Here is a 27,444-nt window from a genome sequence, read left to right on the forward strand (position 1 = left end):
TTGGGTTCAAAATACATTAAGAATCTTTAGTCATTTATGGTTCATGTTCCGTCTCCCATATTCACAGAAAAGAGAGTACAGAATGGGTTTGAGGATTCGGTATGGAACCAATCAGATCTTCGAACTATAACCGAACAAGGGTCATTTTAGCATATTGTAATCCTCATGTTGTTCAACCGAATTAACCCATGAACGGTGAATGCTTCTGAAGCAAGCACAGTTGAAGAGTGGAAGTTACCAGCTCTAAGTTTTTCGAATTCCTTGAATAAAGTTGCAGTGGGACAACAATGGTACGACACTTGTTCTAATCTAGCAAATAAGTGAACAGTAAGAAATTTGGACTTCGGAAACAACGTCGGTATATGCTTGAGTCTCGGGTCATGTTTGCGAGAAATGTTTTATTAAACGTGAGCGAGAAAATACACTTGAAAACAATTTAAAAGAATTGAATAAAACAACAATACATGACTATAAGCAAAGAAAGAAACACCACGGCTTAAACAACATATAACTCAGAGTATGAAGAATTCACGACTAGTCACATCCCCTATAATACATTTGGAGGCATTTTACTCTTGGTGGGTGTAGACATGATTTTGATGTATGTCATACACTCTCGTATTGACACAACAAGAAATGGTAAAAACCAATCTAAGATGAAAGCATGTAAAAAGGGTTTAGAACGGACATGCGGCCATGTACAACATGTCCTGGACAAGCTTACCAGGAAATCCAACATGCGGCCATAGACAACACGTCTTGAACAAGCATGACCATGACACATAGCGTCCTCATTAGCTTAGCTTTTTTATTTCTTATAATGAGATAGAATCACATTCTAACAATAAAAGAACAAAAAATAAACCATCCAAGTCTAATGGAGACAGACATATATTGGTTGTGAGTCTGTGACATCCTGACAGTGATATAGCTGACTACTTAATATTCATGATCAGGCTAGTTCATTCAGGTTAAAGTAACAGTGTGCAACCAAATAACATACCTATAAGAAGGAAAGAAGCCCGAGCAATTTCGAGTCGAGGATCAAATCTATACGAAGCAGCTCCCTGGAACACGAAAAGGAGTTGAAATCACCTGGCCACAAGCATTTTCGAATCTTCATTTTTCTTGGTGGTAGTTTGTTCTTGTTCTTCGTCGTCTTCGTCTTCGTCTTCGTCTTCGTCTTCCTCTTCGCTGCCCATTGACTCGAGAAAAAGAGGCAAGTCCTCGACAGCCACCTTAATCACATCAGTTCGAACGCCAATGTCGGTGGCATATCGACTCATGGTGTACATTCCAGCAGTCATCACAGCCATGCCAACAGGACTTGGCATAAGCAGCTTCAAAGGAGAGGAAAGAATGGCAGCCAAGGGAGCACCAATGACAGAAGAAGCTTGACCACTTCTTCCAACTCCAAGCCTGTCTACAATCAGAAGGCCTGTTTTGCAATATAAAGCAAAATCCTCACAGTTGTTTTGGAAAACATTGTAGTTTCCGAATCCATTTTGAAGAAGATACATTGCTCGGTGAATAACGACATCGAACGAGTCGGATGTAGCAGTGGTGCAAGTGCCACCCCTAACCCTGGAAAGGAAAACTGATGGGGTGACCCCATAATCAAAGCAGTAAAGGGATCCATTTCTTAGGAAGCAGTCCAGACATGAAAGGACTACCCCGCTGTTCAGCTGTTTGAATCCACAGTCAGGGAAAACCGGACAGGATGATGGATTGCTTGAACTTGAACCATAGAAATCAGGAGGTATGTCAGTGTTTGAATTTAAGGTTCTTTGTGGTCTAAAATGCACAACCTTGCTTCCCCCAACAAAGATGCCTACATGGAGAAACCAGTGGATTCATGGTCGTGCTTAGTTTCNATAGAATCACATTCTAACAATAAAAGAACAAAAAATAAACCATCCAAGTCTAATGGAGACAGACATATATTGGTTGTGAGTCTGTGACATCCTGACAGTGATATAGCTGACTACTTAATATTCATGATCAGGCTAGTTCATTCAGGTTAAAGTAACAGTGTGCAACCAAATAACATACCTATAAGAAGGAAAGAAGCCCGAGCAATTTCGAGTCGAGGATCAAATCTATACGAAGCAGCTCCCTGGAACACGAAAAGGAGTTGAAATCACCTGGCCACAAGCATTTTCGAATCTTCATTTTTCTTGGTGGTAGTTTGTTCTTGTTCTTCGTCGTCTTCGTCTTCGTCTTCGTCTTCGTCTTCCTCTTCGCTGCCCATTGACTCGAGAAAAAGAGGCAAGTCCTCGACAGCCACCTTAATCACATCAGTTCGAACGCCAATGTCGGTGGCATATCGACTCATGGTGTACATTCCAGCAGTCATCACAGCCATGCCAACAGGACTTGGCATAAGCAGCTTCAAAGGAGAGGAAAGAATGGCAGCCAAGGGAGCACCAATGACAGAAGAAGCTTGACCACTTCTTCCAACTCCAAGCCTGTCTACAATCAGAAGGCCTGTTTTGCAATATAAAGCAAAATCCTCACAGTTGTTTTGGAAAACATTGTAGTTTCCGAATCCATTTTGAAGAAGATACATTGCTCGGTGAATAACGACATCGAACGAGTCGGATGTAGCAGTGGTGCAAGTGCCACCCCTAACCCTGGAAAGGAAAACTGATGGGGTGACCCCATAATCAAAGCAGTAAAGGGATCCATTTCTTAGGAAGCAGTCCAGACATGAAAGGACTACCCCGCTGTTCAGCTGTTTGAATCCACAGTCAGGGAAAACCGGACAGGATGATGGATTGCTTGAACTTGAACCATAGAAATCAGGAGGTATGTCAGTGTTTGAATTTAAGGTTCTTTGTGGTCTAAAATGCACAACCTTGCTTCCCCCAACAAAGATGCCTACATGGAGAAACCAGTGGATTCATGGTCGTGCTTAGTTTCGAATGTAAAATCTTATACATGAAATTTTGTTCTAAACTGAAGTTTCAAATGAAAAATCCTATGCATACAGGTCTTAACGAGCTGAAAATTGCAAGGACCTGCTAAGGCAATCAATATCCAGCCAAAAGAAACCAAAATCAAACAAAATCTTGGTAATGGGATCTCTTTTTTAGTTCAAGAACATGTGGAGTGGAGGAATTCGAACCCCTGACATAGAGAGAGTACACGTGAGAACCCACATCGATTAGGGAGAAGGGAGAAGAACGAAACATTCTTTATGAGGTTGTGAAAACTTCTCCCTAGCAAACAGTGTTTTAAAAACTTCAAGGGAAAGCTGAAAGAGGATCATATCTGCTAGCGGTAGGTTTGGGCTGTTATAGTATATGCTTTAACGAGTTTAGATATGTTCGGATCGGACTTAGAATCCGATTTCTATCAGCATTAGGATGAAACACACAACTTATAGAGAAATGCACTTGAAGTGAAACGAAGCTCAGACAATATACATTAGCAATAGAGTAGCTAGAACAATAATGCTGAACAATGAACAACAGTTCATGCGATTTACTCCCAGAAATAGAAGAATCAGCCAGAAAAAAGAGAAACCCAGAAACAGAAATAAGCGGATAAATGATATTCAGATCGTGTTCATCGCATAGAATCTCAAAATTTCAAAATGGGGGAAGAAATATAGAGAAATACCATGATGGGAATAGGCGAAAACAGCTCTATAAGTGTAAATATGATCGCCTGGTTTGATTTGGCTTCTCTCCACTCGATTACTGATCAAACCCATTTGCTTCCTTCGCCTGCTCTCTCTGTTTTCTGGGTCTCTACTTCTTCATCGAACCGCCAATCGGAACAAATCTGGAGTACCCACCACAGTCACTGACTCACTGAGAAGACGACCGACTGAAATTATGACTTCCTTTTGGAAAAGAAGGAAAAAAAAACAAAGCGGAAGAAGCGAAATGTGTGGGTTATGGTGTGGCGATCAATGGTTGGGTGGTGCGAGAATCAGTTCAACGAACCCATTTCGCTTTTGGGTCTCTCTTTTTTCTTCCGGATTTGCTTTAAAAAGGCGCCATCATATGAATCACCGTATAAAATTGTTCCTGTTTTGATCCCATTTCGCTCAATAGATCAACATTTCCACTGCTTAATCCAAACAAACAATTTGAATAAGATCACAGAAGATTGAACGAAGGGGAAAGGCGACTTTTTATTGCAAGAAAGAAAAAGGGAATTGAAATTAGATGGGTGCAATAATTATTGATTTGGAAATTGGTTGTTGGAATTGGAATTGGAATGGAAAGTGAGTAATGAGGGAATCTTTTGTGCTTTGGATTCGTTGCCATTGTTACAAGTTATGCTTTGGCTAATGCTTTAAGCATTTTGTTATCTTTTCCATCTTCACAAAATAAACTCGAATTCTATGTTCATGTGCTTTCGTTCACTTCCCGAGTTTGAATTATGTTATACCTGTTGGATGATGGAAGTCCCACATCGACTAATTTAGGGAATGATCATGGGTTTATAAGTGAGTAATGCTAACTCATTGGTATAAGGCCTTTTGGGGAAGCCCAAAGCAAAGCCATGAGAGCTTATGCTCAAAGTGGACAATATCATACCATTGTGGAGAGTCATACCATTGTGGAGAGTCGTGCTCGTCTAACAATACCTCTTGTATTAGTATTGTTTCTTAAATAATGAAATTACTTGTTTACTAAAATGATTAATTAACCAACAATATCTTTAAGGTAATTAATTAGCTAATTACCATTGAAATTAAATTTATAATTAATAATAACAAACTAGAACTAATTGCAATTAATTAATTATCCTAATTAAATATTTTATTATAATATTTATTTTATACATATTATATAAATGATGTTTTGAATTATTTTTTACCATTTTATTATCTTATTTAAAATAATTTAATCCACTAGCATCGTATTTGATTGTAAAATATAACATATATAAATAATTCTTTAATTTGATTATTGTACTAATTATTTACCATTAAAACATTTATATAACTTTATTAAAATTGAAAATAATTATTAAGATTATAGTTAAATAAATTTAAAAACCTAAAATTTTAACTCATATTATTCATAATCATTCATGAATGAAAATTAAAATAATTAAAAGTAACGTAACAAAATAAAAAATATTGCGTGTCGTACTAAAAAAATTAAAAATATTGCGTGTCGTACCAAACACAGTTATACTCATCCTTTCCCCTTTTCATATGTTTGCAGGCTGTCGGTCGAGGTAGAGTTGTGCAGTCACAAGCTGTCGGACGAAGTATGATACACAAGAACGAAGAAACTATTAACGAGCTGAAAATTTAAATCCGAAACAAACTACAGATTCAATAGCACAGATCAAGCAACAATATGTTCTTCACTTTATTTCACAAACATGTTTAATATGAATATGGATGAGAATAAATAAATAATAGCAGAATTCAAAATCTCTATAAAGATATGCTCCAATTGTAGACTTTAACGTCGAAGTTCTTATCATCTTCAAGCTTGTTTCTCAATTCCATGGCTAATACTGAACTTTTGGCCAATAATAAAGCGAACCCTCCGCCACCAGCACCCACCAGTTTGTACCCACAACAATAGGGGTCTGCAAATGCAAACAGCTTATCAACAAACTCATTGCTGCAGAAAGGATCTAGCTCCTGATGCAACCGCCATGTCTCCATCATTATTTCTCCTAGTTCATCGACGTCACAGTTCATCAGTGCTTCTCTTCCGATCTTTGCTAGCGTGGCTAAACGCTTAATGCTGGATATGAGAAGGTTATCGCGTCGAAGATATCGAGTCACCACTTTGTGAAGGACTTGATGTGCAAGTCGGACCTGCATATTAGCTAAACCATATAAGCCCAGAACAACAGAGTTGCAAAATAAGATATTAGATTGTAAGATGGTTGAAGCATATGTTTTTGGTCGAAAGTTCAGATTTTGAATCTCCACTCACATACGTATGGTTGAACTGAGAAGAAGATATTGCATAATATAAACCGGAGTGACCCAACAGAGTAAACCATTAGCATCAGAATGTTAAGAATCACGGATCTCTAAAGTGGTATGATATTGTCCACTTTGAACCTAAGCTCTCATGGGTTTGCTTTGGGCTTCCCCAAAGGCCTCGTACCAATGGAAAGACTCCCTCCCAACAATTCTCAACAATCCTCCCCTCGGACAAAGTATACACCATAGAGCTTCCCCTGAGGCATACGAAGCCCTCGAACAGCCTCTCCTTAATCGAGGTTCGACTCCTTCTCTGGAGTCTTCAAACAAAGTACACCCTTTGTTTGACACTGGAATCACTTTTTTAATACACCTTCGAGGCTCACAATTCTTTGTTCAACATTTGAGGATCCTATTGACATGACTAAGTTTAGGGCATGACTCTGATACCATGTTAGAAATTACAAACCTCTATCATAGTATGATATTGTACACTTTGAGCATAAGCTCTCATGGCTTTGCTTTGGACTTCCCCAAAAGGCCTCATACCAATGGAGATGTCTTCCTTACTTATAAACCCATGATCATTCCCTAAATTAGCCACTCTGAACTCCCTCCCAACAATCCTCAACATAGGATAATCTAAAAAGTGAAGAATTCTAAGTTTACAGTTCATTCTTAATGAGAAACAAGCAAAGTGATATCACAAGAACGAAAAAAAAAACGACTTTTAGTATCCAAGAAGTAAGACTGATATCAATCTCAGAGAAATCTTCACACATATTACACTTTCAAACGTTCATTTATATTAAAAGAAGCTTGTAGTTTCGAAACTCAACAACAAAGGTCGATTCGGGGAAGTGAGGAAGTTTAGGAAGCTTACTTGACCAGTAAATACCACAAGCAATCGATTCTGCAACTCGGAGACCAAATGAGGTGTTGATAACAAGGGGATAACTTGAAGACGTAATGGGATTCCAGGAAAACTTGTGGTAAACTTGATGCCAGGATACAAACCTCCTATTTGATCCTGCCAGCCACCTCCAGTCCCCATAAGCTGCTCTAGTACCAATACAAGTCTGGCAACATTTTCATTGCTTTCATCACCATCAGTTATCTGAAGAAGACCTTTTACCACAGCAGCAGCTAAGATGCTGGACGTTCCCAGACCGCTACCACGAGGCACATTTGCCCAAGTCTTGATTTTCAAACCAAAAACTGTTAGAATATGATCGTGAATAATGCCAGTCACAAGCAATGCAGATTTGACGAGCCGGAATGGATCATCACTATCAAATGGAGTGGTAATCGAGTTAAGGTCTTCGATATGTAACTCGTTTCCAGCATCATCATTGAACTGAACTCCAGAAATTTTCGTTGTTTCTATACAGGTCCCAACAGGAAGTGAACCTTCCAAGTTAATCGCCATGTTCAACACACAACCTGGACGCTCTAAGCTCCATGGAGGAGTGTCACTCCAACCACCAACAAAATCCACACGTACAGGTAAGTCAACAGTTACCTTTTTATGGTGGATTAATTGGTTTATGCTATTATCAGAGAGGGTATTTCCATGTCCCAGTCTATCAGTGTCAGGCTTGTCCAACAGATCTTCTAAAGATGAAAAAAAGGTGGTTATACATTAGGAAATAAAATAGAATAAAGCTCAGATCAGTAACTATTTTGACAAGATAAACGATCGAGTAACGGACAAATATTAATGGCAGAAAAAAAAGAACGCTTTGGTTCTTTCAAACGGTGACGAACACCATGTTTTCTACCTTTAAAGCCATATCTTACAGCTGAAGCAGTTTCATCAGCAACTGCAGCCCAAACTTCCCGTTCCAACTCTTGTGCTGCTGTCTCCTCACTGCATGCTCTAAGGAGATCGACTTGCACCTGGTGCACTCGGCTCTTCGGAACAACTTTAATGTTCTGGTCATGAAATTCAGCACACTTATCTAGAAAACCCTTGCAAGTTTCTAATCCCAAAAGTTCTTTCTGTTTTATTTCTTCGCATAGTTGGGACAAATTACGTCCAAGCATGCCGAAGTCGATACAAGCCTTAGCAATTCCAGCAGCAAGTTCTGCTTGGTGATTACTAGATCCTGTACACATTTTAAGAAAATTGATCGACTTGTGTAATTCCTCCAGACTTACTCGATGAGAACTTTTCCATAACCGAAGCAAGTGCTCTGTTTTTTTGTAACTCAAGCCCATCAGCCACATAGCCAAGGTAAGCATCTCAAAGTAGGAAAGAACGGGAAATATTCTAGCATTCCATAAGCACTTCTCCTGAGTTCCTGCTGTTGCCCATAGATCACTTTCTTCAATGCCTAAATCTTGCAAAACCTTCTTCCAAGGCTTCCCACAAAATGTCCCGCCCTTAGAGACCGACATTTTCGGGTTATCATGAAGTCCACAATATACTATGACTCTTTCGGTGTAGCCTCCTAATGGAACCTCCCAAAGACAATGACGATCGGGAAGCATAAACCTAAATGCATCTCCTGGTAACTGATTGTTAATTCCTGAGATGTTAACACTAACAACTATACATTGAGAACCAATCTGTACTCCAGCAGAAATGGAAGAATCATAAATGAGAGAGTCTTCTCCAACGGAGACTTCAGGCCCAATTTTACTGGAAAGGATAACAACAGATGCTGCAATATCAGATGCTGTAGTAGCTGGGATAGAACACAAGTGTCGTCGTCCAATAAGTTCTGATTTTTCCCCACTTAAATGATCCAAAACTTCACTCGAGGTGCCAAAATGTAAGAACAACAAGTCATCTGCAATTTAAAAGATCATACAAGAATAACTTTAACTACAAAAAATTATAATGCAAGAGGATATAATAAACTTCAGTTGCAAAGATTTTTGACATACAGGCACAATAGCTGAACATCTTATGCCTTCCCAGCCTACGAATCAATTCTTCACCCATAGGACGTGGCTGCAACCATGCGTGTTTGGCAGGAACCCAAGCAGCTACCAGATCTTCATATAAACTAATCTACACATACACACAAACATTTATTTGATACATAAAGCATACCGTTGCTTAAAGTACAAAGAAATATTGAGATCTTCATTTCCGATAAATTAGGAAGGGAAGAGGCGAGGACGTTGCGACCATCTTACCAACACAAGAATCAGAAATGTGTGAAAACAATTTCCACTTGCAATCCAAGGAAAAAGAAACAAAAAATGAAATTTTTTACAGAATAAATAAAAACAGACAACTTCACTCTTTCATATTAGTGTTGATTGGAATATGATCTAATCCTAAATAGAGAGATGTGAATGTACTCCTATTACTTCTACTGCTTTGTTTCTTGTGCAATGTTAAAATTTAAAAACTGAATATTAGTAGCTTGCCTCCTTCCCACACTTCAGAAGCTCTGAAACCATAGGTTGGCATGAACATGCAAGCAAAGCTAGCTCAACCCATCCTTTACCTCTAACTGCTATTATTCCAGTGTCGAGAAGCGTTCTACCATCACTTAGAACTGCATTATTCTTGGTGAGTTCATCAACACTCGGTTTCTGCAAGAGATTGTCGACTAGACTGAGAGTGTAACCACTGTCAGATGTCCCAATTTTAGATGCCACAATAACACCATGGTTGGAAGCAATATCAAGGGTGATAGGAACAGTGATTATGCAAGAGGCATCCTCTGGAAGAACCAAAGTGGATGCGTCAAAACAAGGTAGCACATCACCAGTCATCGTAAGTATGCCGCCTGTAATGATCTCAGCCAATCGCCCCCATCGAACAAGAAATGAAAGGAAGAAAATCAGTAATTGAGCATCATTATATAATAATAATGAAACTCCAAATAAGATGCTATGTATGTTCTTTATTTTTATTTCTACTAATTAGAACAATGGCTCTAAGTAGAAACTTGAACCATTTGTCTCTCTTCTCTATGGGAACTTAAATGCACATTGAAGGTATTCAATAAGTGTTCAAAACTCCAAGGTAAGAAGAACACCAAGGGAATATCTAGAAAATTATAGCAGAGCAAACAATCATGAAACTAAAACGAGCTGAAAAGAGAAGAGAAGACAACCTTCATTTTTAAAAGCCTGTCTTGCACATGAAGCAATGGCAATAATATGGTCAAAGAGCAAAGGAACAGGGCCATCAGGATCATCAGCTGCTAAATAAGGTAGCGGCAAGAACACTTTCCCCATGGGATTTGCCCACGGTACTCTTTTCGAGTCACCACCAGCATGAAGCAATAGTATATGTTTTTTGGATATGAAGCTAGCAAGTTGTGAGAGAGATACTTCATTGTCATTATTTGGCGACTTACACCCATTACTCATAGTCTCCACCTATTACATGATTGAAAAAACCCAACAACAAAATCACGCTAATCAACAAATCTAGAATAGCAGCATTCTTTAATCCAATATCGTGTCACTTATGCAGGGGAAACAAGAAATAAGGATGAATAACGATCATAGCAACGCCTAGGCTCAAGCGCGAGGTATCAAATGAGGTGAAATGAACATTACCTCAATACTAGGAACAAGGCCGAGCTTCTGATAATGTCTAGCAAGGGCGTGAATAGCATTAAGAGTAGCAGCTCCAGAGCCAATCCGCTGGCCATTGGGGTCCGGCACGGCAAGGGTGATCGTCGAGGGGGCAATTCGCCCAATACGCTTAGCCCGATTGAGCTGCCATTCATAGAGCCGAGCTTGTTCGGGGCTAGCAGCGGTGAGAACAATCGCATCCCAAGTGGGAACTCTCGAGGGGTGCCTCACTGAAAGCCGTAAATGGTACCATGATTTTCTTAGAATTGATTGAAGATCGGCCTTCTTCTGTCTGGGGATCGAGACTCTGGGTTCCATCGTCTTCCTCGGAATTCGGAAGAATCGTCAAGAAGTTTTGTAGTGTTGAAATGGGTGCCGGTGGATTTGAAGGGAACTGAGAAGAGCGCGATGACAGGGATCGGACTGGGGCTGAAAACCAGGGGACCGGTGGACCATCAGGACCCTCTCGCTATAAATGACGATCGCAGCGGCAGATCTACTGCCGTCAACTCATGGTTTTTATAAACCATTTTTCATTTGCGAACAACAACAACCCACCGTCAAACTCCAAATTTTATGGAAATCTCATACATTCATGAAATAATGAATTAATAAAATTTTGTATTGGACTTAAAAAAATAATTCAAAAATAATTTATTTTTATTTCCTTGTACGCCTGAATATATGTTTTTAACCATTTTTGGGATTTTATTTCATAAGACTTCCACTGAACACCTGCAAGTTCGAGTTTCAAGATAGAGTTCTTTCTCTCGTATTAATTATTTTATTTTAAATTTTTTTATAAATGAAAAAAATTCACCGTGCTTCTATCTTAAAGACGATTCGTGTCATACCTATCATTATAAGCGAACTAAATTGAATAGTTACTTACACGCGTTAGTTATCACTTTTTATACTAAAATCGCTCCTAATTCATTTCTATTTCTTCCAGAATTCTCAAATATTCTTTACCATAAATAAAAAATAGGAATGACAATAAAATCACATTAAAAAAAAATGAAACTCACCCATGAACGGTTCACCTCCATACGAAAAATCACATAAAAAAAATAACTCCTAAGTCATTCCAATTTTCATTAAAAGATTATATAATTACAGAGATAAAACAAACTTTTGATTTAGCGGTAATTAGGAACGATCAGTGAATGATTAAATTTAGTAAAACAATTATATTTAAAAATATAAGGCGACATATAATACATAACAGTGCAACTTAGATCTACGGTCGAATGATATACAATTAATGAAACTTATAATACGTAACTTCATAAGATTTGTTATGATAAATTTATTTTTAAGAAAAGTTTGAAATGTTTAAATCAATATTTAATATATTTAACGATAAAAAATATTTGATTCAAATTATTATTTAATACATCATATATATTAAATATAAAATAGAAATATATATATATATATATATATATATTATTGTATCATACACTACACTAACGACAATATTATTTTTATTTTTATTTTTTAAATTTAAAAGTATGGTTTGGAAAATTCAAGATTATTAAAAGAAAAAATACTAATAATTTTCGTCCGAAATAATAAAAAAAAAATATTTTTTAAAATTGATTTTGAAAATTAAAAAATATTATTAAGAAATCTGATAAATTCATGAACAAGACAAAGAACAATTCGTCATCAGCAGAATCATCCCCAATTTTCGACTTCATCGAAGCGTCCAGTGGTTGAATCCATGGCGTAGAATCACTGCCTTATCTCCATGGCGATGAAGCTCCACGTAAACCCTAGCCGGCACTCATCTTCCTCCGATTAACGCTACTTCCCTCTCTCTCTCTCTCTCTCTCTCTCTCTCTCTCTGTTCGTCTTCCATGGATACTCTAACAAGCTCTGTTTCAACTCTCAGAGTTCCATCCACTTTAGCTTCATCTCGCGACCTTATTCACCTCAAGAATCACTCTGCTCATCTTCCTCATCGCTCTCCTTCTCGCAGATCCAACTCAATCTCCAAACCCCCTAATTTTCTCTCTACTCACAAAACCCTAAATCCGCTTCCGTTTTCTTCTTCCTTCTCCTCTTCCTCACCGCGCCGCTCCTCTTCGCCGTTACTTCACCGTCGTCCTGCTGCTGGATATGCCGCGGCACTCGTCGATGCATCGCAAACTACCGGATCGATTCACTCGGTGGCGAAGGACGTTGGGAGATTCTCGAAGGTGTTGAGAACGAAGCGAATCGGAGGGTTTTTGAACGATCCGTTTGTAGGGGAGGAGGAGAAAGGGCGATTGGTGAGGGAAATTGCAGCGAAGGGGGGGTTTGAGAAACAGGTGGTGAAGTTGACGAAGATGTTGATTGAGAAAAAGAGATTGGGGATTCTGAATGAGGTGTTGAGCGAATTCGAGAGGATTTATGATGAGCTTTGTGGAACTGAAGTGGTTTTGGTTTCTTCCAACAGGAAGATGCAGGAAGAGGAGCTGTATGGGATTGCGAAGAATGTGCAAAGACTTAGTGGGGCTATGAAAGTGAAGGTTAGAAGCTTCATCAATGGCGGATTAATGGCGTAGAGGAAGATAATCTGGCTACAGAAGCTTTGAGTATGTGTTCAATTCACTTATCATTTTGATTACATTTCTTCTTCTTCAAGCTTCTACACTCAGCCCATTTTCTTCTCTTCTTCTTCTTCTCCTTCTCTTTTGATCGCATACTTCAGCCACTCAATGTTTGCCTTCTCCTAAACAAAAACGGTGGGAAGCAATTTAATGGGTTTGTTTTTAATTTGCAGAAATTCGTGCTGGAACTGGAAATTGTCGTGGTTTTCGAATTTTAGGTAATCTCGACCCCCCCAACACCCACCAAAAGGGCCTTTCAACCAACATTATTTTAGCCCTTTTCCTCTGTAACTTCACATATGATACAAGAAGTAGATCCAGAAAAACAAGTTTTTGTGGAACACATAATGTGAATATATGTTCAACTGGCACTCTGTGTTTGTTTTGAATCTCTGGAATTTTCTTTTGCAATCATTAATGTAGCGTTATATGTGGAAATTTATGGTGCATTAGGATGATAGCTAATTAGACTAGCGTGGAATGAATTGTTGTTGCGTAAAATTATTCAATGTACTATTGTAAGTTTATGGGTCGAGTTTTAATATGGTGCCATCGGAAGAATGTTATTGTCCACGAGAATAGAGTTCTAGATCATTGCTATAAATACACCCGCTTAATTTTATTTAGAAAATTAAATAAGATCAAAACAAATTAAAAACATAAAATAAATGGGAGAGAGGCAACATAAAATAAATGAGAGAATAATTGGGAGAGAGGCAACATAAAATAAATGAGAGAATAATTGGGAGAGAGGCATGAGTTCCACCGGTTAAATAAATAACTAAGATTGACATGTAAATAATCCATAAAACTAAGACAAAACTAAAAATAGGCAGTCGCGGGAAATATGAAATATTGGGATAATAAACGCGCTAGGTAGGGGTCGAACCTACGACTTTCTGCTTAGGAAACAGACGCTCTATCCACTGAGCTACGAGCGCCTCATGTGAGATACATAAATGGTAAAAAAAAATATAAAAAATAGGTTGTCACGAGAAAGATTGAATATTAGATTATAGACGCGCCAGAGGTAGGGGTCGAGCCTATGACTTTCTGCTTAGGAAACAGACGCTCTATCCAATGAGCTACAGGCGCCAGATGAAGAACATATAAACGGAAGACGAAACTAAATAAATTAGGTTGTCACGAGAAAGATTGAATATTAGGTTCACAAACGCGCCAGGTAGGGGTCGAACCTACGACTTTCTGCTTAGGAAACAGACGCTCTATCCACTGAGCTACAGGCGCCGGATGAAAAACCTATAAACGGAAGACAAAGCTAAATAATTAGATGGTCACGAGAAAGATTGAATATTTAGGTTCACAAACGCGCCAGGTAGGGGTCGAACCTACGACTTTCTGCTTAGGAAACAGACGCTCTATCCACTGAGCTACAGGCGCCGGATGAAAAACCTATAAACGGAAGACAAAGCTAAATAATTAGATGGTCACGAGAAAGATTGAATATTTAGGTTCACAAACGCGCCAGGTAGGGGTCGAACCTACGACTTTCTGCTTAGGAAACAGACGCTCTATCCACTGAGCTACAGGCGCCGGATGAAAAACCTATAAACGGAAGACAAAGCTAAATAATTAGATGGTCACGAGAAAGATTGAATATTTAGGTTCACAAACGCGCCAGGTAGGGGTCGAACCTACGACTTTCTGCTTAGGAAACAGACGCTCTATCCACTGAGCTACAGGCGCCGGATGAAAAACCTATAAACGGAAGACAAACCTAAATAATTAGATGGTCACGAGAAAGATTGAATATTTAGGTTCACAAACGCGCCAGGTAGGGGTCGAACCTACGACTTTCTGCTTAGGAAACAGACGCTCTATCCACTGAGCTACAGGCGCCGGATGAAAAACCTATAAACGGAAGACAAAGCTAAATAATTAGATGGTCACGAGAAAGATTGAATATTGGCTCACAAACGCGCCAGGTAGGGGTCGAACCTACGACCTTCTGCTTAGGAAACAGACGCTCTATCCACTGAGCTACAGGCGCCGGATGGAAAATCTATAAACGAAAGACAAAACTAAACCAATTAAATGGTCACGAGAAAGACTGATTATAATAAGCTCACACAAACGCGCCAGGTAGGGGTCGAACCTACGACCTTCTGCTTAGGAAACAGACGCTCTATCCACTGAGCTACAGGCGCCTTCTGTTAATTTACAACTACAAAAGGAAAAAAACTCATTGTTTTGAATTGGTAACTCAAATTTATTGGATTAGATCAACTGACATTAATTATTAAAAAATAAAAAATAGTGATAAGCTTAGCCATTTAAATACTTATTTATTTAAATTAATAACTTAATATCAATTTGGTGTTATGAAAATTTTAATAAAAATTTATAAATTATTTTGATATTCAATAACAAATCATTTAATTTCTGCAAATAGTTGGAGTATAGAAAAATGTTTTAGAAAAACAAATAAGTAAAAGGAAATACGAAAACACGAACTTAAAACTTTTAATATTAGTAATTACATATATAATTTAACAAATTATATTGTCTATAATTGAGCGGGAAAGTGATGTTTTAAGCCATATTTTATAAAATACAATTAACTTTAATCTGTTAAATGAACACAACTCTCGAAATTGTCCAGATCATAATTGATCTTTCAGGTCTTTCTGGTGAGCTTTCCAAAAATCCTGGCATCAATTGAAGGAGTATTATTTGATTATTAGCGGAGTTAACTTTAATCCAACCATTCTCTCAAGGATTAAAATTTCATTTACTTACGCTGCTCAATTGCTTCATTTCCATTTCTATAAGTCAGGATTTGCCTCTGATGTATTTGCTCTGACGGCGTTGTTTGAAATGTGTGCGAAATTGGGAATGTTGAGGTCTGCACGCCACCTGTTTGATGAAATGCCGCTTCGAGATATACCCACTTGGAATTCGATGATTGCTGGTTGTGCAAGGTCCGGCAACATGGGGGGCTGCATTAGAAGTGTTTGACAGAATGCCTATGACACGGGTGGTTTCGTGGACTGCAATTGGTATAATGCATTTGCTAAGATGGTGCATGCCTTAATAAGTTCAGATGTGTTCACATGATACCATGTTAAACTACTGCATATTCTAATTGTTGAAGCTAATATGTTGTATGTATAATCTTTTATACATGTTCTTAATAACTACTTGTATTATCGAATCGGTCATGTACTAAGTTAGAAGAATGAGACTTGATGCTGTGACATTTGTGGGGGCTTTCTCTTAGGCTGCAGGCATGGGAGCATGGTTGCAAAAGGTCGACAACTCTTTGAACCAATGGAGAGTGAGTTTCCAATTGCTTCCGATAGCTGCTTGCTTGGTTGATCTATTAGATTCTTGTCGTTCAAAACATATTAATGATTTTGAAAAATCAAGAATACTTGATTGAAATTCGAATCATTCCATAAGTTAAGTCGATCATGTCAAACTTAAATGATTTCAACCATGCAATCTAAACTAAATAGAATTACAAATAAACTTAGCCCATGACTAAAAGAATGCACAAAGGCTCATTTTATTACATTTTTCAAGTCTATTTTACAAAGAGAACAGTCATGACTTTATATATTATCAAAATGAAGATCCTTGTCCTTCCATTGATGAAACATTTTAAGAATTCTAACTTTTATACTTCATGACCATAATTAGTTAATATGTCTACGGTATGACTATAATTAACTACTATGTAAATAAGCCTTTAAAACTTTAATAGTTGTTAACTTTACTATGTGATAATTTGAACAACATTTTTTTTAGTTCGTTGTTATAATTAAGATAATTTTTTTAGAAATGAAAATTAATATTTTATTTTATTATATTAATAGAAAATGGGGTGTGATTCAATCCATAGAGGGTAAAATAGTATATTCACACACGGCTTCACTGAATGAACTCACAATTGGTCCTTCTTCCGCTTGAGGCTGAATCGATTTTATCATTTCTCAAAATTTTAATTCCCAAAAGACCCTTTTGGACAGTCTAACGGTTCAATCTCCGTTGATGAAAGTCCTGAATAAAAAGCCGGATAATCGGACGGTCTGAAATTATCTACAGTGAAAATACTAGGGCTTTCTTTTGGTATTTAAAATGAACTGAAAATTGGATCACATAGGGCTCTTCAAAAAGATACAGGCTTTCTCTTCCTCTCTCCTAGGGTTTTTCTTCTGTTCGAGTCCAAGAATCTGCAAGGTTTGTTTCTGCAATCATATGATCCATGCTATTCTAAGCATTTTTCATTCGCTACTTGATCGATTTACTTCTTGTTTCTGGTCAAACTCTGAAAGTGAGTTCTTCGTTAACGCATTCCTTTACCTCTCTTATCCCTTTGATCTCTTCTAGTTTAACTGGAAAAAGAATAGATATCACTATGTTGGTGAAGTTGTTTACTAGTTTCTTTTTATGGTCTTGTCATTTTGTTAATCTTGGGACTTGTTGGCTTTGTTTTCTACAGCGCGTTTGATAGTATCAACGATGAAGCCGATATTTGTTGGGAACTTTGGGTATGACACCCGGCAATCTGAGCTGGAGCGGGCATTCGCCAAATATGGGAGGGTCGATAGGATCGACATGAAATCTGGTATACTGCAATTTCTTTGTAATACCATGCAGTGCCGTTTTTAACGAAGATGTTCTAATGTTGAATATTTTTATTTCTAAGGTGGTATGAGGGAACTGTGGTGCTTACTTAAATTTTTTGTTTTTGTTTATTGTGAAACTGTAAATTTCCTTACCTAGTTTTGACATGCGAAGGTAATAGATGTATGGAAAAGACTGTGTTCAACTTGATTTAGGATATGCGTATTGGATGTTGCATTTGGATTACGGGGTATATTTTAATTTAATGCTGCAATATTCCCAGTGAACCACCTTCCTTTTGTAGTGTGTTGATCTTGGTATGGTGACATGGACCTGCATATATGTATGCATTCATGGATGACTTTATTGTTTTGGGTTTTACGAAGTATTGTCAAATGTTATTTCCTTGTTTAAACTTTCTAGTTGCTGATCTTTTTCTTGTTACTTATGGGCTTTTAGTTTCGCTTTCATTGTTTGTAATCATCTTAACTACTCTATATTTAAGTTCATAATTGTATAGTTGTCTTCTGGAATTTTCTTGTCTCTTACCCACCTTCCCTGACATCCTTAATCCTACGTAGTTATCGTTCAGTTAATGATTTTAGACATCTTGGGTTTTCTGGTGTATGAAATTATGGTATTTTAGTTCGAGGATGTTCCACTGGTGCTAATACTTGGTATTTCAGTGCGAGGATGCTCCACTGACGCTAATACTAGGTAAAAAAGTTGTGTCAAGTTTTTATCAATAAGACAAGAAATTGATGTTTTTTTTAAATTCTAAAACCCTGTTCAGTGACATGGATGCATAGCTATTATGCTATGATAATATCCGCTGGTCCATTTTTTCTGATGAAAACTTGATGGGAGGCAAAAATTTACTATTTTTATGGGGAAAACCTCCATATAAGATGTTTCTTTTGACGCAGGAATTTCTACTAAGGAAAATGAACCAAGCTCCTATCTGGGCTCATCACCATCTGTGCATAAAAATTAATTTGGAAGGAAACTTCCTGCTTGCCTGCTTAGCTTCATCTAAAGATATCATCATCCTGATTTTTCTTCAATCAATCATTCGTCATTCATCTACCTCTTCACTTAAGTTGCAATACACCAGAATCGTCTTAATGGATTGATCTTTATCTCACGCCTCATCAATTAAGTCGCAATTCACCAGAATCGTCTTAATGGATGTTCTATATCTCATGCCTTGCCTACCTATCACCTCTGATCATAGGACATCACTGAATTCTGGTCATGCCTCCCATTTGATAATAGTGGCTGAATGAATCTGTCTTGCCATGCCTTCCATTTCTGAACTCGTGCTGTGTGAAAGGCGAAGCATGGTTGAAATTTTGGATTAAAACCTTTAGTATGCAACCATCTTATTTCATCATGCAACGTCTCTACAGCTAAATGTGCATCAGTCCTACCATATTTTCAGGTGTTGTACTTTTTATAGTTTATCCCAGGGAAAGAAATCATGAGGCTGAGTGACAATACCTGCTAAATAGATAATGCTTCAATATCTTACCATATTTTATATATCTAATTGTTCTATTTTGTAGGTTTTGCTTTTGTTTACTTTGAAGATGAGAGGGATGCTGATGATGCTATTCGTGGCCTTGATAACATGCCATTTGGTCATGATAGACGCAGATTGTCTGTGGAATGGGCTAGGGTAGGCCTTTCTCCCACCGTTGTTGCCCCCTTTCTTGGGTCTATGCATTTTAGAAGCTGGTTTATTTCATGCTTTGAAAATATCTCTTTCTTTTCATATATGGCAACCAATAGTTGATTTTAACTTTAGCTTTTTGTTTGGTTGGGTTAGGGTGAACGGGGTCGTCATCGTGATGGATCCAAGTCGATGGCAAATCAGAGGCCAACCAAAACCTTGTTTGTGATCAATTTCGACCCAATTCATACTAGAGTTCGTGATATTGAAAGACATTTTGAACCTTATGGGAAGGTCCTCAATGTCCGCATAAGAAGGAACTTTTCATTTGTACAATTTGAGACGCAGGAGGAGGCAACCAAAGCCCTTGAGTGTACACACATGAGGTTAGCAGTGTTTTGGGTTTCCCACATGGTTGTTGCTCCTTTCAATTGGCATATTTAATTTCTTTCTCTAAAATACTGTATTGGCTTTATAATTTTGCAGCAAAATATTAGACAGGGTTGTGTCAGTTGAGTATGCTTTGAGGGATGATGGTGAGAGGGGTGACCCTTATGATGATAGCCCCCGGAGAGCAGCATATGGGCGGCCTGGGGATAGTCCTTACCGGAGGTCACCTAGTCCATTGCGCCGTCGACCAAGTCCTGACTATGGGCCTCGCAGCCCTGCTTATGACAGGTATAATGGCCCTCGTGAACGACGCAAGAGTCCTGATTATGCTCGGAATCGAAGCCCTGAATATGGTAGATATCGCAGGTAATTTTTTTTATCTTTTTCATAGTTGGCTCAGCTTCCATTTGAGTTGTTGTCACATATCTCTTTTAGCTTATAAATTCAAGCTAACTCCCCGTTTTTCATAACTATGTTGACAGTCGTTCACCCATTCGGAGGTCAAGAACCTGAAGAAAAAAGCTAATTTGGATTTTCAGCTACATTCTTAGGTGTAGGTAATGGTGGAGTGTTTAGATATTAGTGACAAGTTCCTGTACTATAAAACCAACCCCTATATTGACTACTTGAACAATTGTTGGTAGTTTGGGGATGATGATGAAACACGTTTCTCTGTTTTTGAATTAGTAGTTGCTTTGGTGTTAACGTTTTACCAAGGCTGTCCTGTCTTAACGATGTGTCAGTGGCCACGAGCCGGCGTCCTTTCAGTTAGTGTTAATTCCTGGTTTACTTCTATCTAGTACGTCTTGTCTAAACGATTTGTGGCAATGCATGAGCTTTGTTGAATTCCCTCACTGAGGCCCTTTATCTTTCATCATCTCTCTCTGCCTCTAAGTAAGGTCAGTTCTTTTGAATCTCTCTCTTTCTTATGAACTTTTATTTTGGAAGGCTTCCCTGCATGGCAACTTGTTGGTGATAATTAAGTTTTAAGAACAAACGTAGGCCTAAATACAGGACCCATTTGATAATATTGTTCAAATTGTCACGAGGGGCCATCTTCTAAGGCTTATTAGAGTCCTAGGACCCAATTGGTTCCTCTCTAATCCATCTCTTTTTGGAGTCTAACGTTCTCATTAGCAAGAACATTAGCACTCCTTGCTCCAATCAATGTAGATCTCACAATAAAGTTCATTCTCTAATCGATGTAGGTCTTACAATCCATCCTTTTGGGACCAGTGTCTTTGTTGTCCTTTTTCCTCTCTCCAATGGATGTGGATTATGTACTTGTCTAATAACTTCTAATAAATTTTTAAAATTTTATTTTTGTGTTTGATGTTTAAAATTTTAATTTATTGTCTAAGAGGTTCTAATTCATTCAATATTTTTTAAAATTAACATCCTTTTATGCCTAAAGTTTAGTGTCAAATTAATTTTTAAAGCTTTTAAATATGTTTGGGACCGATTAATTTTTTTTTTTTTTTTGAAGTTTAGGGACTTAGAGTTTCATTTAAAAATACATATTTATTAGAATTAAATTGATCTAAAATGGAGGAATAAGTATCATAGGGGGCTAAAATTTGTAGCCCATTTCCTCCTACCAAACAACTACCCAAATTTGTCCACATTTGAATATTTCCCTTAAGAATAATATACAAATTTCATCAAATAATAATTAAAATCAGCCCCCTAACTTTGACTAAATATTAATAATCTCTTATAAAATAACATTATATCTCATTCCATGCTTTCATTTTCCACAACAAATCAATCATTTCATTCAAACCTTCAAACTTGGAAAATCCATACTCTTCAAACTTTTATTAAATTTAATATTCAAATATTAATCTCTTCAAATTCTATTTTCAGATTATTTTTTTTAAAAGAAAATATATCGATTAACATTATACCAAAAAATATATATAATAAATTAGTTACCGGACAAAATTAGATGTATAGTAATTTTCTGTACTCCAAAAAATATATTCTTAAAGTGATCTAATTTAACCTGCATACATTCTTAATGTTGGTAGGTTTCGGTAACTTTGATTTTTTTTTTTAATTAAAAAAAGTTTTATTTGAGTGAGATTATTTTTTAATATTAATTACGTATATTTTTTTAGGTATAATACACATAATTAATATACATATGATCAATTTTATAATAGACAAAATGTTTTATTATTTTATTATTTTATAGCAAGCTAAAATTAAAGTTATTTTTTTCTAATTTTAAAATGCAATACCCTTTTGACAAAATTTGAATTGGAAATACTAAAATTATTCTATAATTATATTAAATCAATCTAGATTCATATTAAAATAAACCTTATTATCTACAAAATCCCTTAATATAGGGATGGTTAGGTATTTTCAAAATACAAAACAAATTATAATTAAGATTCTTTGGAATTTACTCATTTAATACTATGTTTACAAACACCAAATTTTATAAAAATAAAATTTCATCCCAAAAAATAAATTTGTTCCGGAAGTTTTTTTTTGTTAATAAGTTCTAAACATGGTCCTAGTCCAACTGCATTGTCTTTGATATACCATCGTTAGTTCTATGAGCTCTATAATCTTGATCATAGTTTCCGTGTTTGAGTTTCTTACACGGTCTTCAACACTACAATCCTGTCCATCAATATAACAAACTCGATTGTTAAGAAACTGTGTAAGAATGTGAAAACTAACAATCTTAATCACAGTATCTTGGAATCTAGTTTACCCATAGTTATTATCAACTTTTGCAAACTCAACAATCTCAATCATAATCTCACGGTTCAGATCTCTCACCATTTCCCTGGTCTCCACCGTATCACTGATCACCGAGACGTCGACCATCATACACGTCTAATGATTTAATTTCAACGGACGAGAGAAGAAAAATGATGGTTTAAAAAAGGAACAAAAAGTTGATATCCCAAGCAATTGGGGCATAGAGTGGGTAATAAGAACCACAAACACAAGCCCACAAGCTTCACAAAATCACAAGTTTTTGACAATACAGACAAGACAGGCGGCCCCGCCAGTGTGTCCCAGCCGTGCGGAGTGAGGCTAAGATTAAACCCAGAGGACACCATCCCTAGATATCATACAGAATACTAAACCCGTTCCCGAACATTCAAACTATTTAACGGGTAATTTTGAACTTACTCATATACTTTTTACCTTAAATTATAAATTTAGTCCATAAAGTTTTAGGAAGCTAGAATTTGTTCTCGTAGTTTGATAGAACCGAACAACTATTTACCATGAGTGTGTAACTTTCTACTATCACTTTCGTCCACTTGTAGATCCTCGTATTCTCAAAACCCCTAATTTTTTCTTAGAATTGAAGTATTACCATATACAATTTTACAATTAGGAATCAAAATAGTCACTTTAAAAAAAAAAAAAAAAAAAAAAACAAAAAACAAAAAACAAAAACGTCAGGGGAGAAGTCAATACTATAAAACAAATTCTATAATTTATAATAAATTTTGACAATTTGGGTATCACACATATTTTCGAAAAAAATATAATTCTACGGTATCAAATATATATATGAATTTTAAAAAATATTTTTATTATTAAGGGACGGAAAGTGATTCATTTAAATGTCGAGAAAATCTCGTAGTTATATTTTAACCTAATTTTTAATAAAAGGGTGGAATATTGTTGTTTGTATTAATGAGGAAAATAAATAGAGCCAATTTACAATTCCTTCAAACCAAATTAAACTTTTTTNTTTTTTTTTTTTTTTTTTTTTTTTTTTTAATTTTTAAATAGAGATTTTTTTCATCATAACAATAATCTTCCTATCTACAGAACTTAGCATGAAGCCCTGCAGATCCAGTGCATGCGACTCCATGGCTGTATGTTAACTCCTCCATTACGATTCCGCCACGTGTTCTAAATCATCTCACTTTGTAGAATGGAGATGAATCCAACGACTGAGAAATTTTGTTGCTTTTCATCCTCAGAAGCCCGTACAATTTTCTGAACTCTTTTCCGGTGTGATTGTTTTCGGTTTTGAATACGCCGCTCGATTCGACGGATTCCGCGGCGGACTGCCTCGACCCGCTGTCGCTTAGCAGTTGTCCGATGTGGCCGACTCTCCGCCGCTCGCCGTCGGTTTGTAATGCTGAGATGACCGATTTAATTGCTCGGCTCGGCGAGTTTCGGTTCGTGATCATCAGTTCGCCGATCTCGGCAGGGCTCAAAGTCGCGCCGTTATGGAAAATTTCTTCGACTTGAGGAAACAATTTGTGATCCTTGACGCCTAAGTAGTTGATTGCGAGATTCTTGAAAGCGGAGAAATCGCAGAGTGGAAAATGGATGTGAACGTCGATTCGGCCCGGTCGGAGAATAGTCGGTTCCACCTGTTCCTTGCTATTGACGGTGAAAATCATCACTCTCTCTTCCGCACAACACGATGTCAATATTCCGTCCATGAAGTTCATCAGCGCCGTTACGCTCGACGCCGAAGATTTCTCCATCAGAAACCGATCGAGATCCTCGACAACGATTATTGACTTGCTTGTTGTCTGTAGCAGAAGAAACTTGAAATCATAGTCATCGGAGACTTTGAAGAGGTCGATATTGTAAACATCGTAGGAGAGGAAATTGGCCATGGCGGCAACGAAGCTGGATTTTCCAGTCCCGGAAGGGCCGTATAGAAGGTAACTTCGTTTCCAAACTCTGCCTAATCTGTGGTAATATTGTTTGGATTTGAGAAACGATTCGAGATCGGATTTGACCTTTTCTTTGAGATCTGTTTCCATAGCAATTGAATCGAAAGTAGATGGATGTTTGAATTGAATCGATGTCCATCTTGTATCTGACTGATTATTAGGTTTCGAATTCATAAACAGCTTCAAATCCCCTTTCTTCTGCTCAATCTCATCGGCAGTTAGGGTATGAATGTGCTGAAGATAAGGGCGGAGAATTCGGCGCTTATCCGCCTTTCTAATCTTCAACACAAAATTTCTGCTACCAATTTCTTGATTCGTCCAAAACACTTTGGCCCCCAAAAAATTGTCCTCCACCGTCTGATTGGAATCCAGGCGGAGAAGTATATCATTAGGCTTCTTTCCAGTGATGAGATTGGTGAAGTCGGAATCCTCGAGAGCATTCAAAGAACTAAGATAAGCAGAGACTTTCCTGTAAAGATGATTGTGTTGAGAAGTTTCATTGAATTCTGGTATTCTGAAACACTGATAAACATGGAAACAATCTTGTAGATCTCTGCACCATTTCTTGAGGAGGAAAATCAACCCTGTTCTGAACAACAGAACCCTCAACAACCAACAGAAACAAATTCCAACGAAGATTACAAAACACAACCTGAAAAACAACTTCATGGCAGCTGAACCCCAATCCACACAAGAAAACAACAAGAATCCCAAGAAGATTTAAAGGCAGAGGAGGAGAAAAACTTTAATGGGTGCCCATCCTTTCCCTAGAAAGAAACAAATCAGAAGAACAATTAATAGAAAACGCCAAGAAAGTTTGAAAGGCCAGGTTTAATGGAGGCCAAAACCAAAACCCAGCTCCATCTCCAGCTCCTCTTAGAGAGAGGTATAGAGATTAAAGGGTCAACAAGTAGAAGAACAGATAGTGAATAAATATGAAATGGAGAGCGAGCAGGCATGAAAGTGTGTGGATTCTCAAAAGTGTGTTTGTTTTGTTCTTCTTGCTCTGTATATGTGTGTCTGTGTTTGTGTTGTGCATGTCGTTGGCTTGGCAGCTACTTTCCAGCCAATTCTCATTCATCAAATTGCCCTTTTGTTTGCTGCTTTGGCTATTTCGCCTTCTCCAATTTTCAAATCCCCAATTCCATTCCGCCACACACCAAATTCATCTCTATCACTCATCCTTTATTCCCCTATTTATGCTTTCAATATCCCATAATCTATTCCCCTTTGGATTCTATTTTACTCCTAAATTCATCCAATTCGGTTTAGAGTTCCCGAAGTTCTCATGTTCATCTTTTCGTTCGTGTAGTTTATGAACTTTTGTGTCAATTTTTGTGTTTAATAACTTCTGATCTTTATAAATAAGGAATATGATATGCTTATGAGATACATCTTTGAGCGTTTTGGTATGTGTGTAATTATCATGTATGAGTTTTGGTATGTGTGTAATTATCATGTATGAGTTTTGGTATGTGTGTAATTATCATGTATGAATTGTATGGAAATGGGTAGGTTGATATGATGTTTTGATATTTGGAGTTTAGAGTTCAAGAAATTCTGTTCCATCACGAATCTTTGTTTTTAAGTTCAAGAAATTAAAGGGTTGGTGTTTTGGTGTACAATTCAACCCTTCTGCCCATCAAGAAATATAAAATTGTATTATTATAGCACTGAAAATTATAAATAAATAATTTGATGACATAAACCATAGTCCTTTAAAATATACTAAACTCTACTTAATCTCAATTTAAAAAATAATTAAAAAAATGTTAAATTTCCAATGGAGCCATGGGGGCATAATTTTATATAAATTAATGACCATTTTAAAAATAAATTTTAATTTTAATTTGATTCATATGATTTATTAAAGTCAAATCATAATTTTACTCTTAAAGCTCATCTCTTTTCTCACATTTTACAACAAAAAATGTTACATATTAGTATGATAATTTCTTGTAAACCCAAAAATAATTTAACCGGTCGATAAATAATAATGTGCAAATTATTGAAATTTTATGGAGGGTATTTTTATGGAGGGTATTGATGGGTGCTTGGGAGCATGGGTTAATGATGAGCCTTTTTATTTGGTACGAATAATTTTAGGGTGTGACATTATATCATTATTAGGGACCATAACGAATACTCTATAAACAAATGAATTTGAATATTTAATTATGCTGGCTACCCAATCACTCCATACCAACATAATAATAATCAATTTTATTTTATTTTTTTTAAATCTTTCAATCCAATTATTTTCATACAAAATCTCGACTTCTAGTACTATTTTTAAGAAACTTAAGTATATTACAAGCAATGGGGAAGAAAAATCATTCACGATCACAAGAACAATATTAAAAATAAGTTCGAAGAATAATTTATTAATAATTATAAGTGTCACCCTCCATATCCAAAAATGTAGATCGAACCCAAGTTATTTCAAAATATTTTGTTCTCACTTCTATGTATAAAAACATATTTAATTTTGGAGGAGACAGTATTTTGTTGATATATGTAGTGATTTTTCAATTCTTTTAAGCCTTCTTGTCCCGTTTTTAGGATGACTCTCATTCGAATGTGGTATTGGTTCATTCATCTATCATTCCTCCGTTCGAGTATTACAATAAATTTATTTAATTAATAACAATTTCGTTATTGTTGTGGTGGAGGAATAATTTTAGAGATCTTCATTTTATTAATGATTACGATTGATGCAAATACATATGTATCTTTAGATGAAAGAAAATCTCAATTTAACAAAAAATTGACATGAATAACCGTTTAGATTCTTTTTTTTTTTTTCCTCTTTAAATCATTTTCAAAATCTACCAAAATATTCCTTTCTTCCTTTGAAATTAAGGAAGAAAAATATGGATAAATAATAAATTATTTATTTATGATTTATAATTCCAATCATAAACAAAAATAGTAAGTTGTTAGCAAATATTGTAAGTTATTATATTTTAGAAGTTTATTAGTTTGAAAACATAAATTTGAACTCGATATTCTATAATGCCCAAATTCAAAAAAAAAAAAAAAAAAAAAAAAAAAAAA

The 27,444-nt window shown here is 36.6% G+C and overlaps 6 protein-coding genes and 8 non-coding genes across 17 annotated transcripts; 2 read left to right on the forward strand and 12 right to left on the reverse strand.

Annotated features, from left to right (window-relative positions):
• Positions 1-877: 877 nt before the first annotated feature.
• On the reverse strand, positions 878-1,838 carry LOC111800080 (the record flags this gene model as incomplete). The annotated part of the gene is made up of 1 exon (XM_023683663.1): positions 878-1,838. A coding segment is annotated over one exon (747 nt), but the record flags the coding sequence as incomplete, so codon positions are not given.
• Positions 1,839-1,909: 71 nt separating this feature from the next.
• Positions 1,910-4,216, reverse strand: LOC111799745. Its single transcript, XM_023683204.1, has 2 exons — positions 3,625-4,216; positions 1,910-2,880 (listed from the first exon to the last, which is right to left on the reverse strand). The coding sequence occupies exons 1-2, from the start codon at positions 3,716-3,718 to the stop codon at positions 2,141-2,143; spliced, it is 834 nt and encodes a 277-aa protein (XP_023538972.1). The 5' UTR covers positions 3,719-4,216; the 3' UTR covers positions 1,910-2,140.
• Positions 4,217-5,277: 1,061 nt separating this feature from the next.
• On the reverse strand, positions 5,278-11,051 carry LOC111800352 (bifunctional fucokinase/fucose pyrophosphorylase). Of its 2 annotated transcripts, none has more exons than XM_023684000.1 (7): positions 10,445-11,051; positions 9,994-10,261; positions 9,299-9,663; positions 8,807-8,933; positions 7,696-8,709; positions 6,798-7,528; positions 5,278-5,800 (listed from the first exon to the last, which is right to left on the reverse strand). In XM_023684000.1, exons 1-7 carry the CDS (start codon positions 10,778-10,780, stop codon positions 5,408-5,410), a joined length of 3,234 nt encoding a protein of 1,077 aa, XP_023539768.1. In that variant the 5' UTR covers positions 10,781-11,051; the 3' UTR covers positions 5,278-5,407. The 2 variants fall into 2 exon arrangements, with proteins under 2 accessions (XP_023539768.1, XP_023539769.1); XM_023684001.1 differs by having other exon boundaries at positions 6,798-7,525; positions 10,445-11,050.
• A 1,073-nt stretch (positions 11,052-12,124) lies between these two features.
• Positions 12,125-13,497, forward strand: LOC111801039 (ATP synthase delta chain, chloroplastic-like). The gene is made up of 2 exons (XM_023685003.1): positions 12,125-13,044; positions 13,233-13,497. The coding sequence occupies exon 1, from the start codon at positions 12,325-12,327 to the stop codon at positions 13,012-13,014; it is 690 nt and encodes a 229-aa protein (XP_023540771.1). The 5' UTR covers positions 12,125-12,324; the 3' UTR covers positions 13,015-13,044; positions 13,233-13,497.
• Positions 13,498-13,927: 430 nt separating this feature from the next.
• Positions 13,928-14,000, reverse strand: TRNAR-CCU. Its single transcript has one exon. It is a non-coding gene; the product is annotated as a tRNA-Arg (tRNA).
• A 234-nt stretch (positions 14,001-14,234) lies between these two features.
• TRNAR-CCU lies at positions 14,235-14,307 on the reverse strand. Its single transcript has one exon. It is a non-coding gene; the product is annotated as a tRNA-Arg (tRNA).
• Positions 14,308-14,387: 80 nt separating this feature from the next.
• Positions 14,388-14,460, reverse strand: TRNAR-CCU. Its single transcript has one exon. It is a non-coding gene; the product is annotated as a tRNA-Arg (tRNA).
• Positions 14,461-14,540: 80 nt separating this feature from the next.
• Positions 14,541-14,613, reverse strand: TRNAR-CCU. Its single transcript has one exon. It is a non-coding gene; the product is annotated as a tRNA-Arg (tRNA).
• An 80-nt stretch (positions 14,614-14,693) lies between these two features.
• Positions 14,694-14,766, reverse strand: TRNAR-CCU. Its single transcript has one exon. It is a non-coding gene; the product is annotated as a tRNA-Arg (tRNA).
• Positions 14,767-14,846: 80 nt separating this feature from the next.
• Positions 14,847-14,919, reverse strand: TRNAR-CCU. Its single transcript has one exon. It is a non-coding gene; the product is annotated as a tRNA-Arg (tRNA).
• Positions 14,920-14,997: 78 nt separating this feature from the next.
• Positions 14,998-15,070, reverse strand: TRNAR-CCU. Its single transcript has one exon. It is a non-coding gene; the product is annotated as a tRNA-Arg (tRNA).
• An 84-nt stretch (positions 15,071-15,154) lies between these two features.
• On the reverse strand, positions 15,155-15,227 carry TRNAR-CCU. Its single transcript has one exon. It is a non-coding gene; the product is annotated as a tRNA-Arg (tRNA).
• Positions 15,228-17,188: 1,961 nt separating this feature from the next.
• Positions 17,189-20,565, forward strand: LOC111800455 (serine/arginine-rich splicing factor RS31-like). 3 transcript variants are annotated; one of them, XM_023684149.1, is made up of 6 exons: positions 17,189-17,262; positions 17,525-17,650; positions 19,215-19,327; positions 19,478-19,707; positions 19,808-20,077; positions 20,194-20,565. In XM_023684149.1, the coding sequence occupies exons 2-6, from the start codon at positions 17,545-17,547 to the stop codon at positions 20,222-20,224; spliced, it is 750 nt and encodes a 249-aa protein (XP_023539917.1). In that variant the 5' UTR covers positions 17,189-17,262; positions 17,525-17,544; the 3' UTR covers positions 20,225-20,565. The 3 variants fall into 3 exon arrangements, with proteins under 3 accessions (XP_023539917.1, XP_023539918.1, XP_023539919.1); XM_023684150.1 differs by lacking the exon at positions 17,189-17,262 and adding an exon at positions 18,576-19,090 and having other exon boundaries at positions 17,522-17,650; XM_023684151.1 differs by lacking the exons at positions 17,189-17,262; positions 17,525-17,650 and adding exons at positions 18,330-18,366; positions 18,576-19,090.
• A 2,791-nt stretch (positions 20,566-23,356) lies between these two features.
• LOC111800945 (AAA-ATPase At2g46620-like) lies at positions 23,357-25,951 on the reverse strand. Its single transcript, XM_023684875.1, has one exon. It carries the CDS (start codon positions 25,054-25,056, stop codon positions 23,611-23,613), a length of 1,446 nt encoding a protein of 481 aa, XP_023540643.1. The 5' UTR covers positions 25,057-25,951; the 3' UTR covers positions 23,357-23,610.
• Between the last annotated feature and the right edge of the window lie 1,493 nt (positions 25,952-27,444).

This window comes from Cucurbita pepo, chromosome LG08 (genome assembly GCF_002806865.2).
Source record: "Cucurbita pepo subsp. pepo cultivar mu-cu-16 chromosome LG08, ASM280686v2, whole genome shotgun sequence".
Lineage (NCBI taxonomy): Eukaryota > Viridiplantae > Streptophyta > Magnoliopsida > Cucurbitales > Cucurbitaceae > Cucurbita > Cucurbita pepo.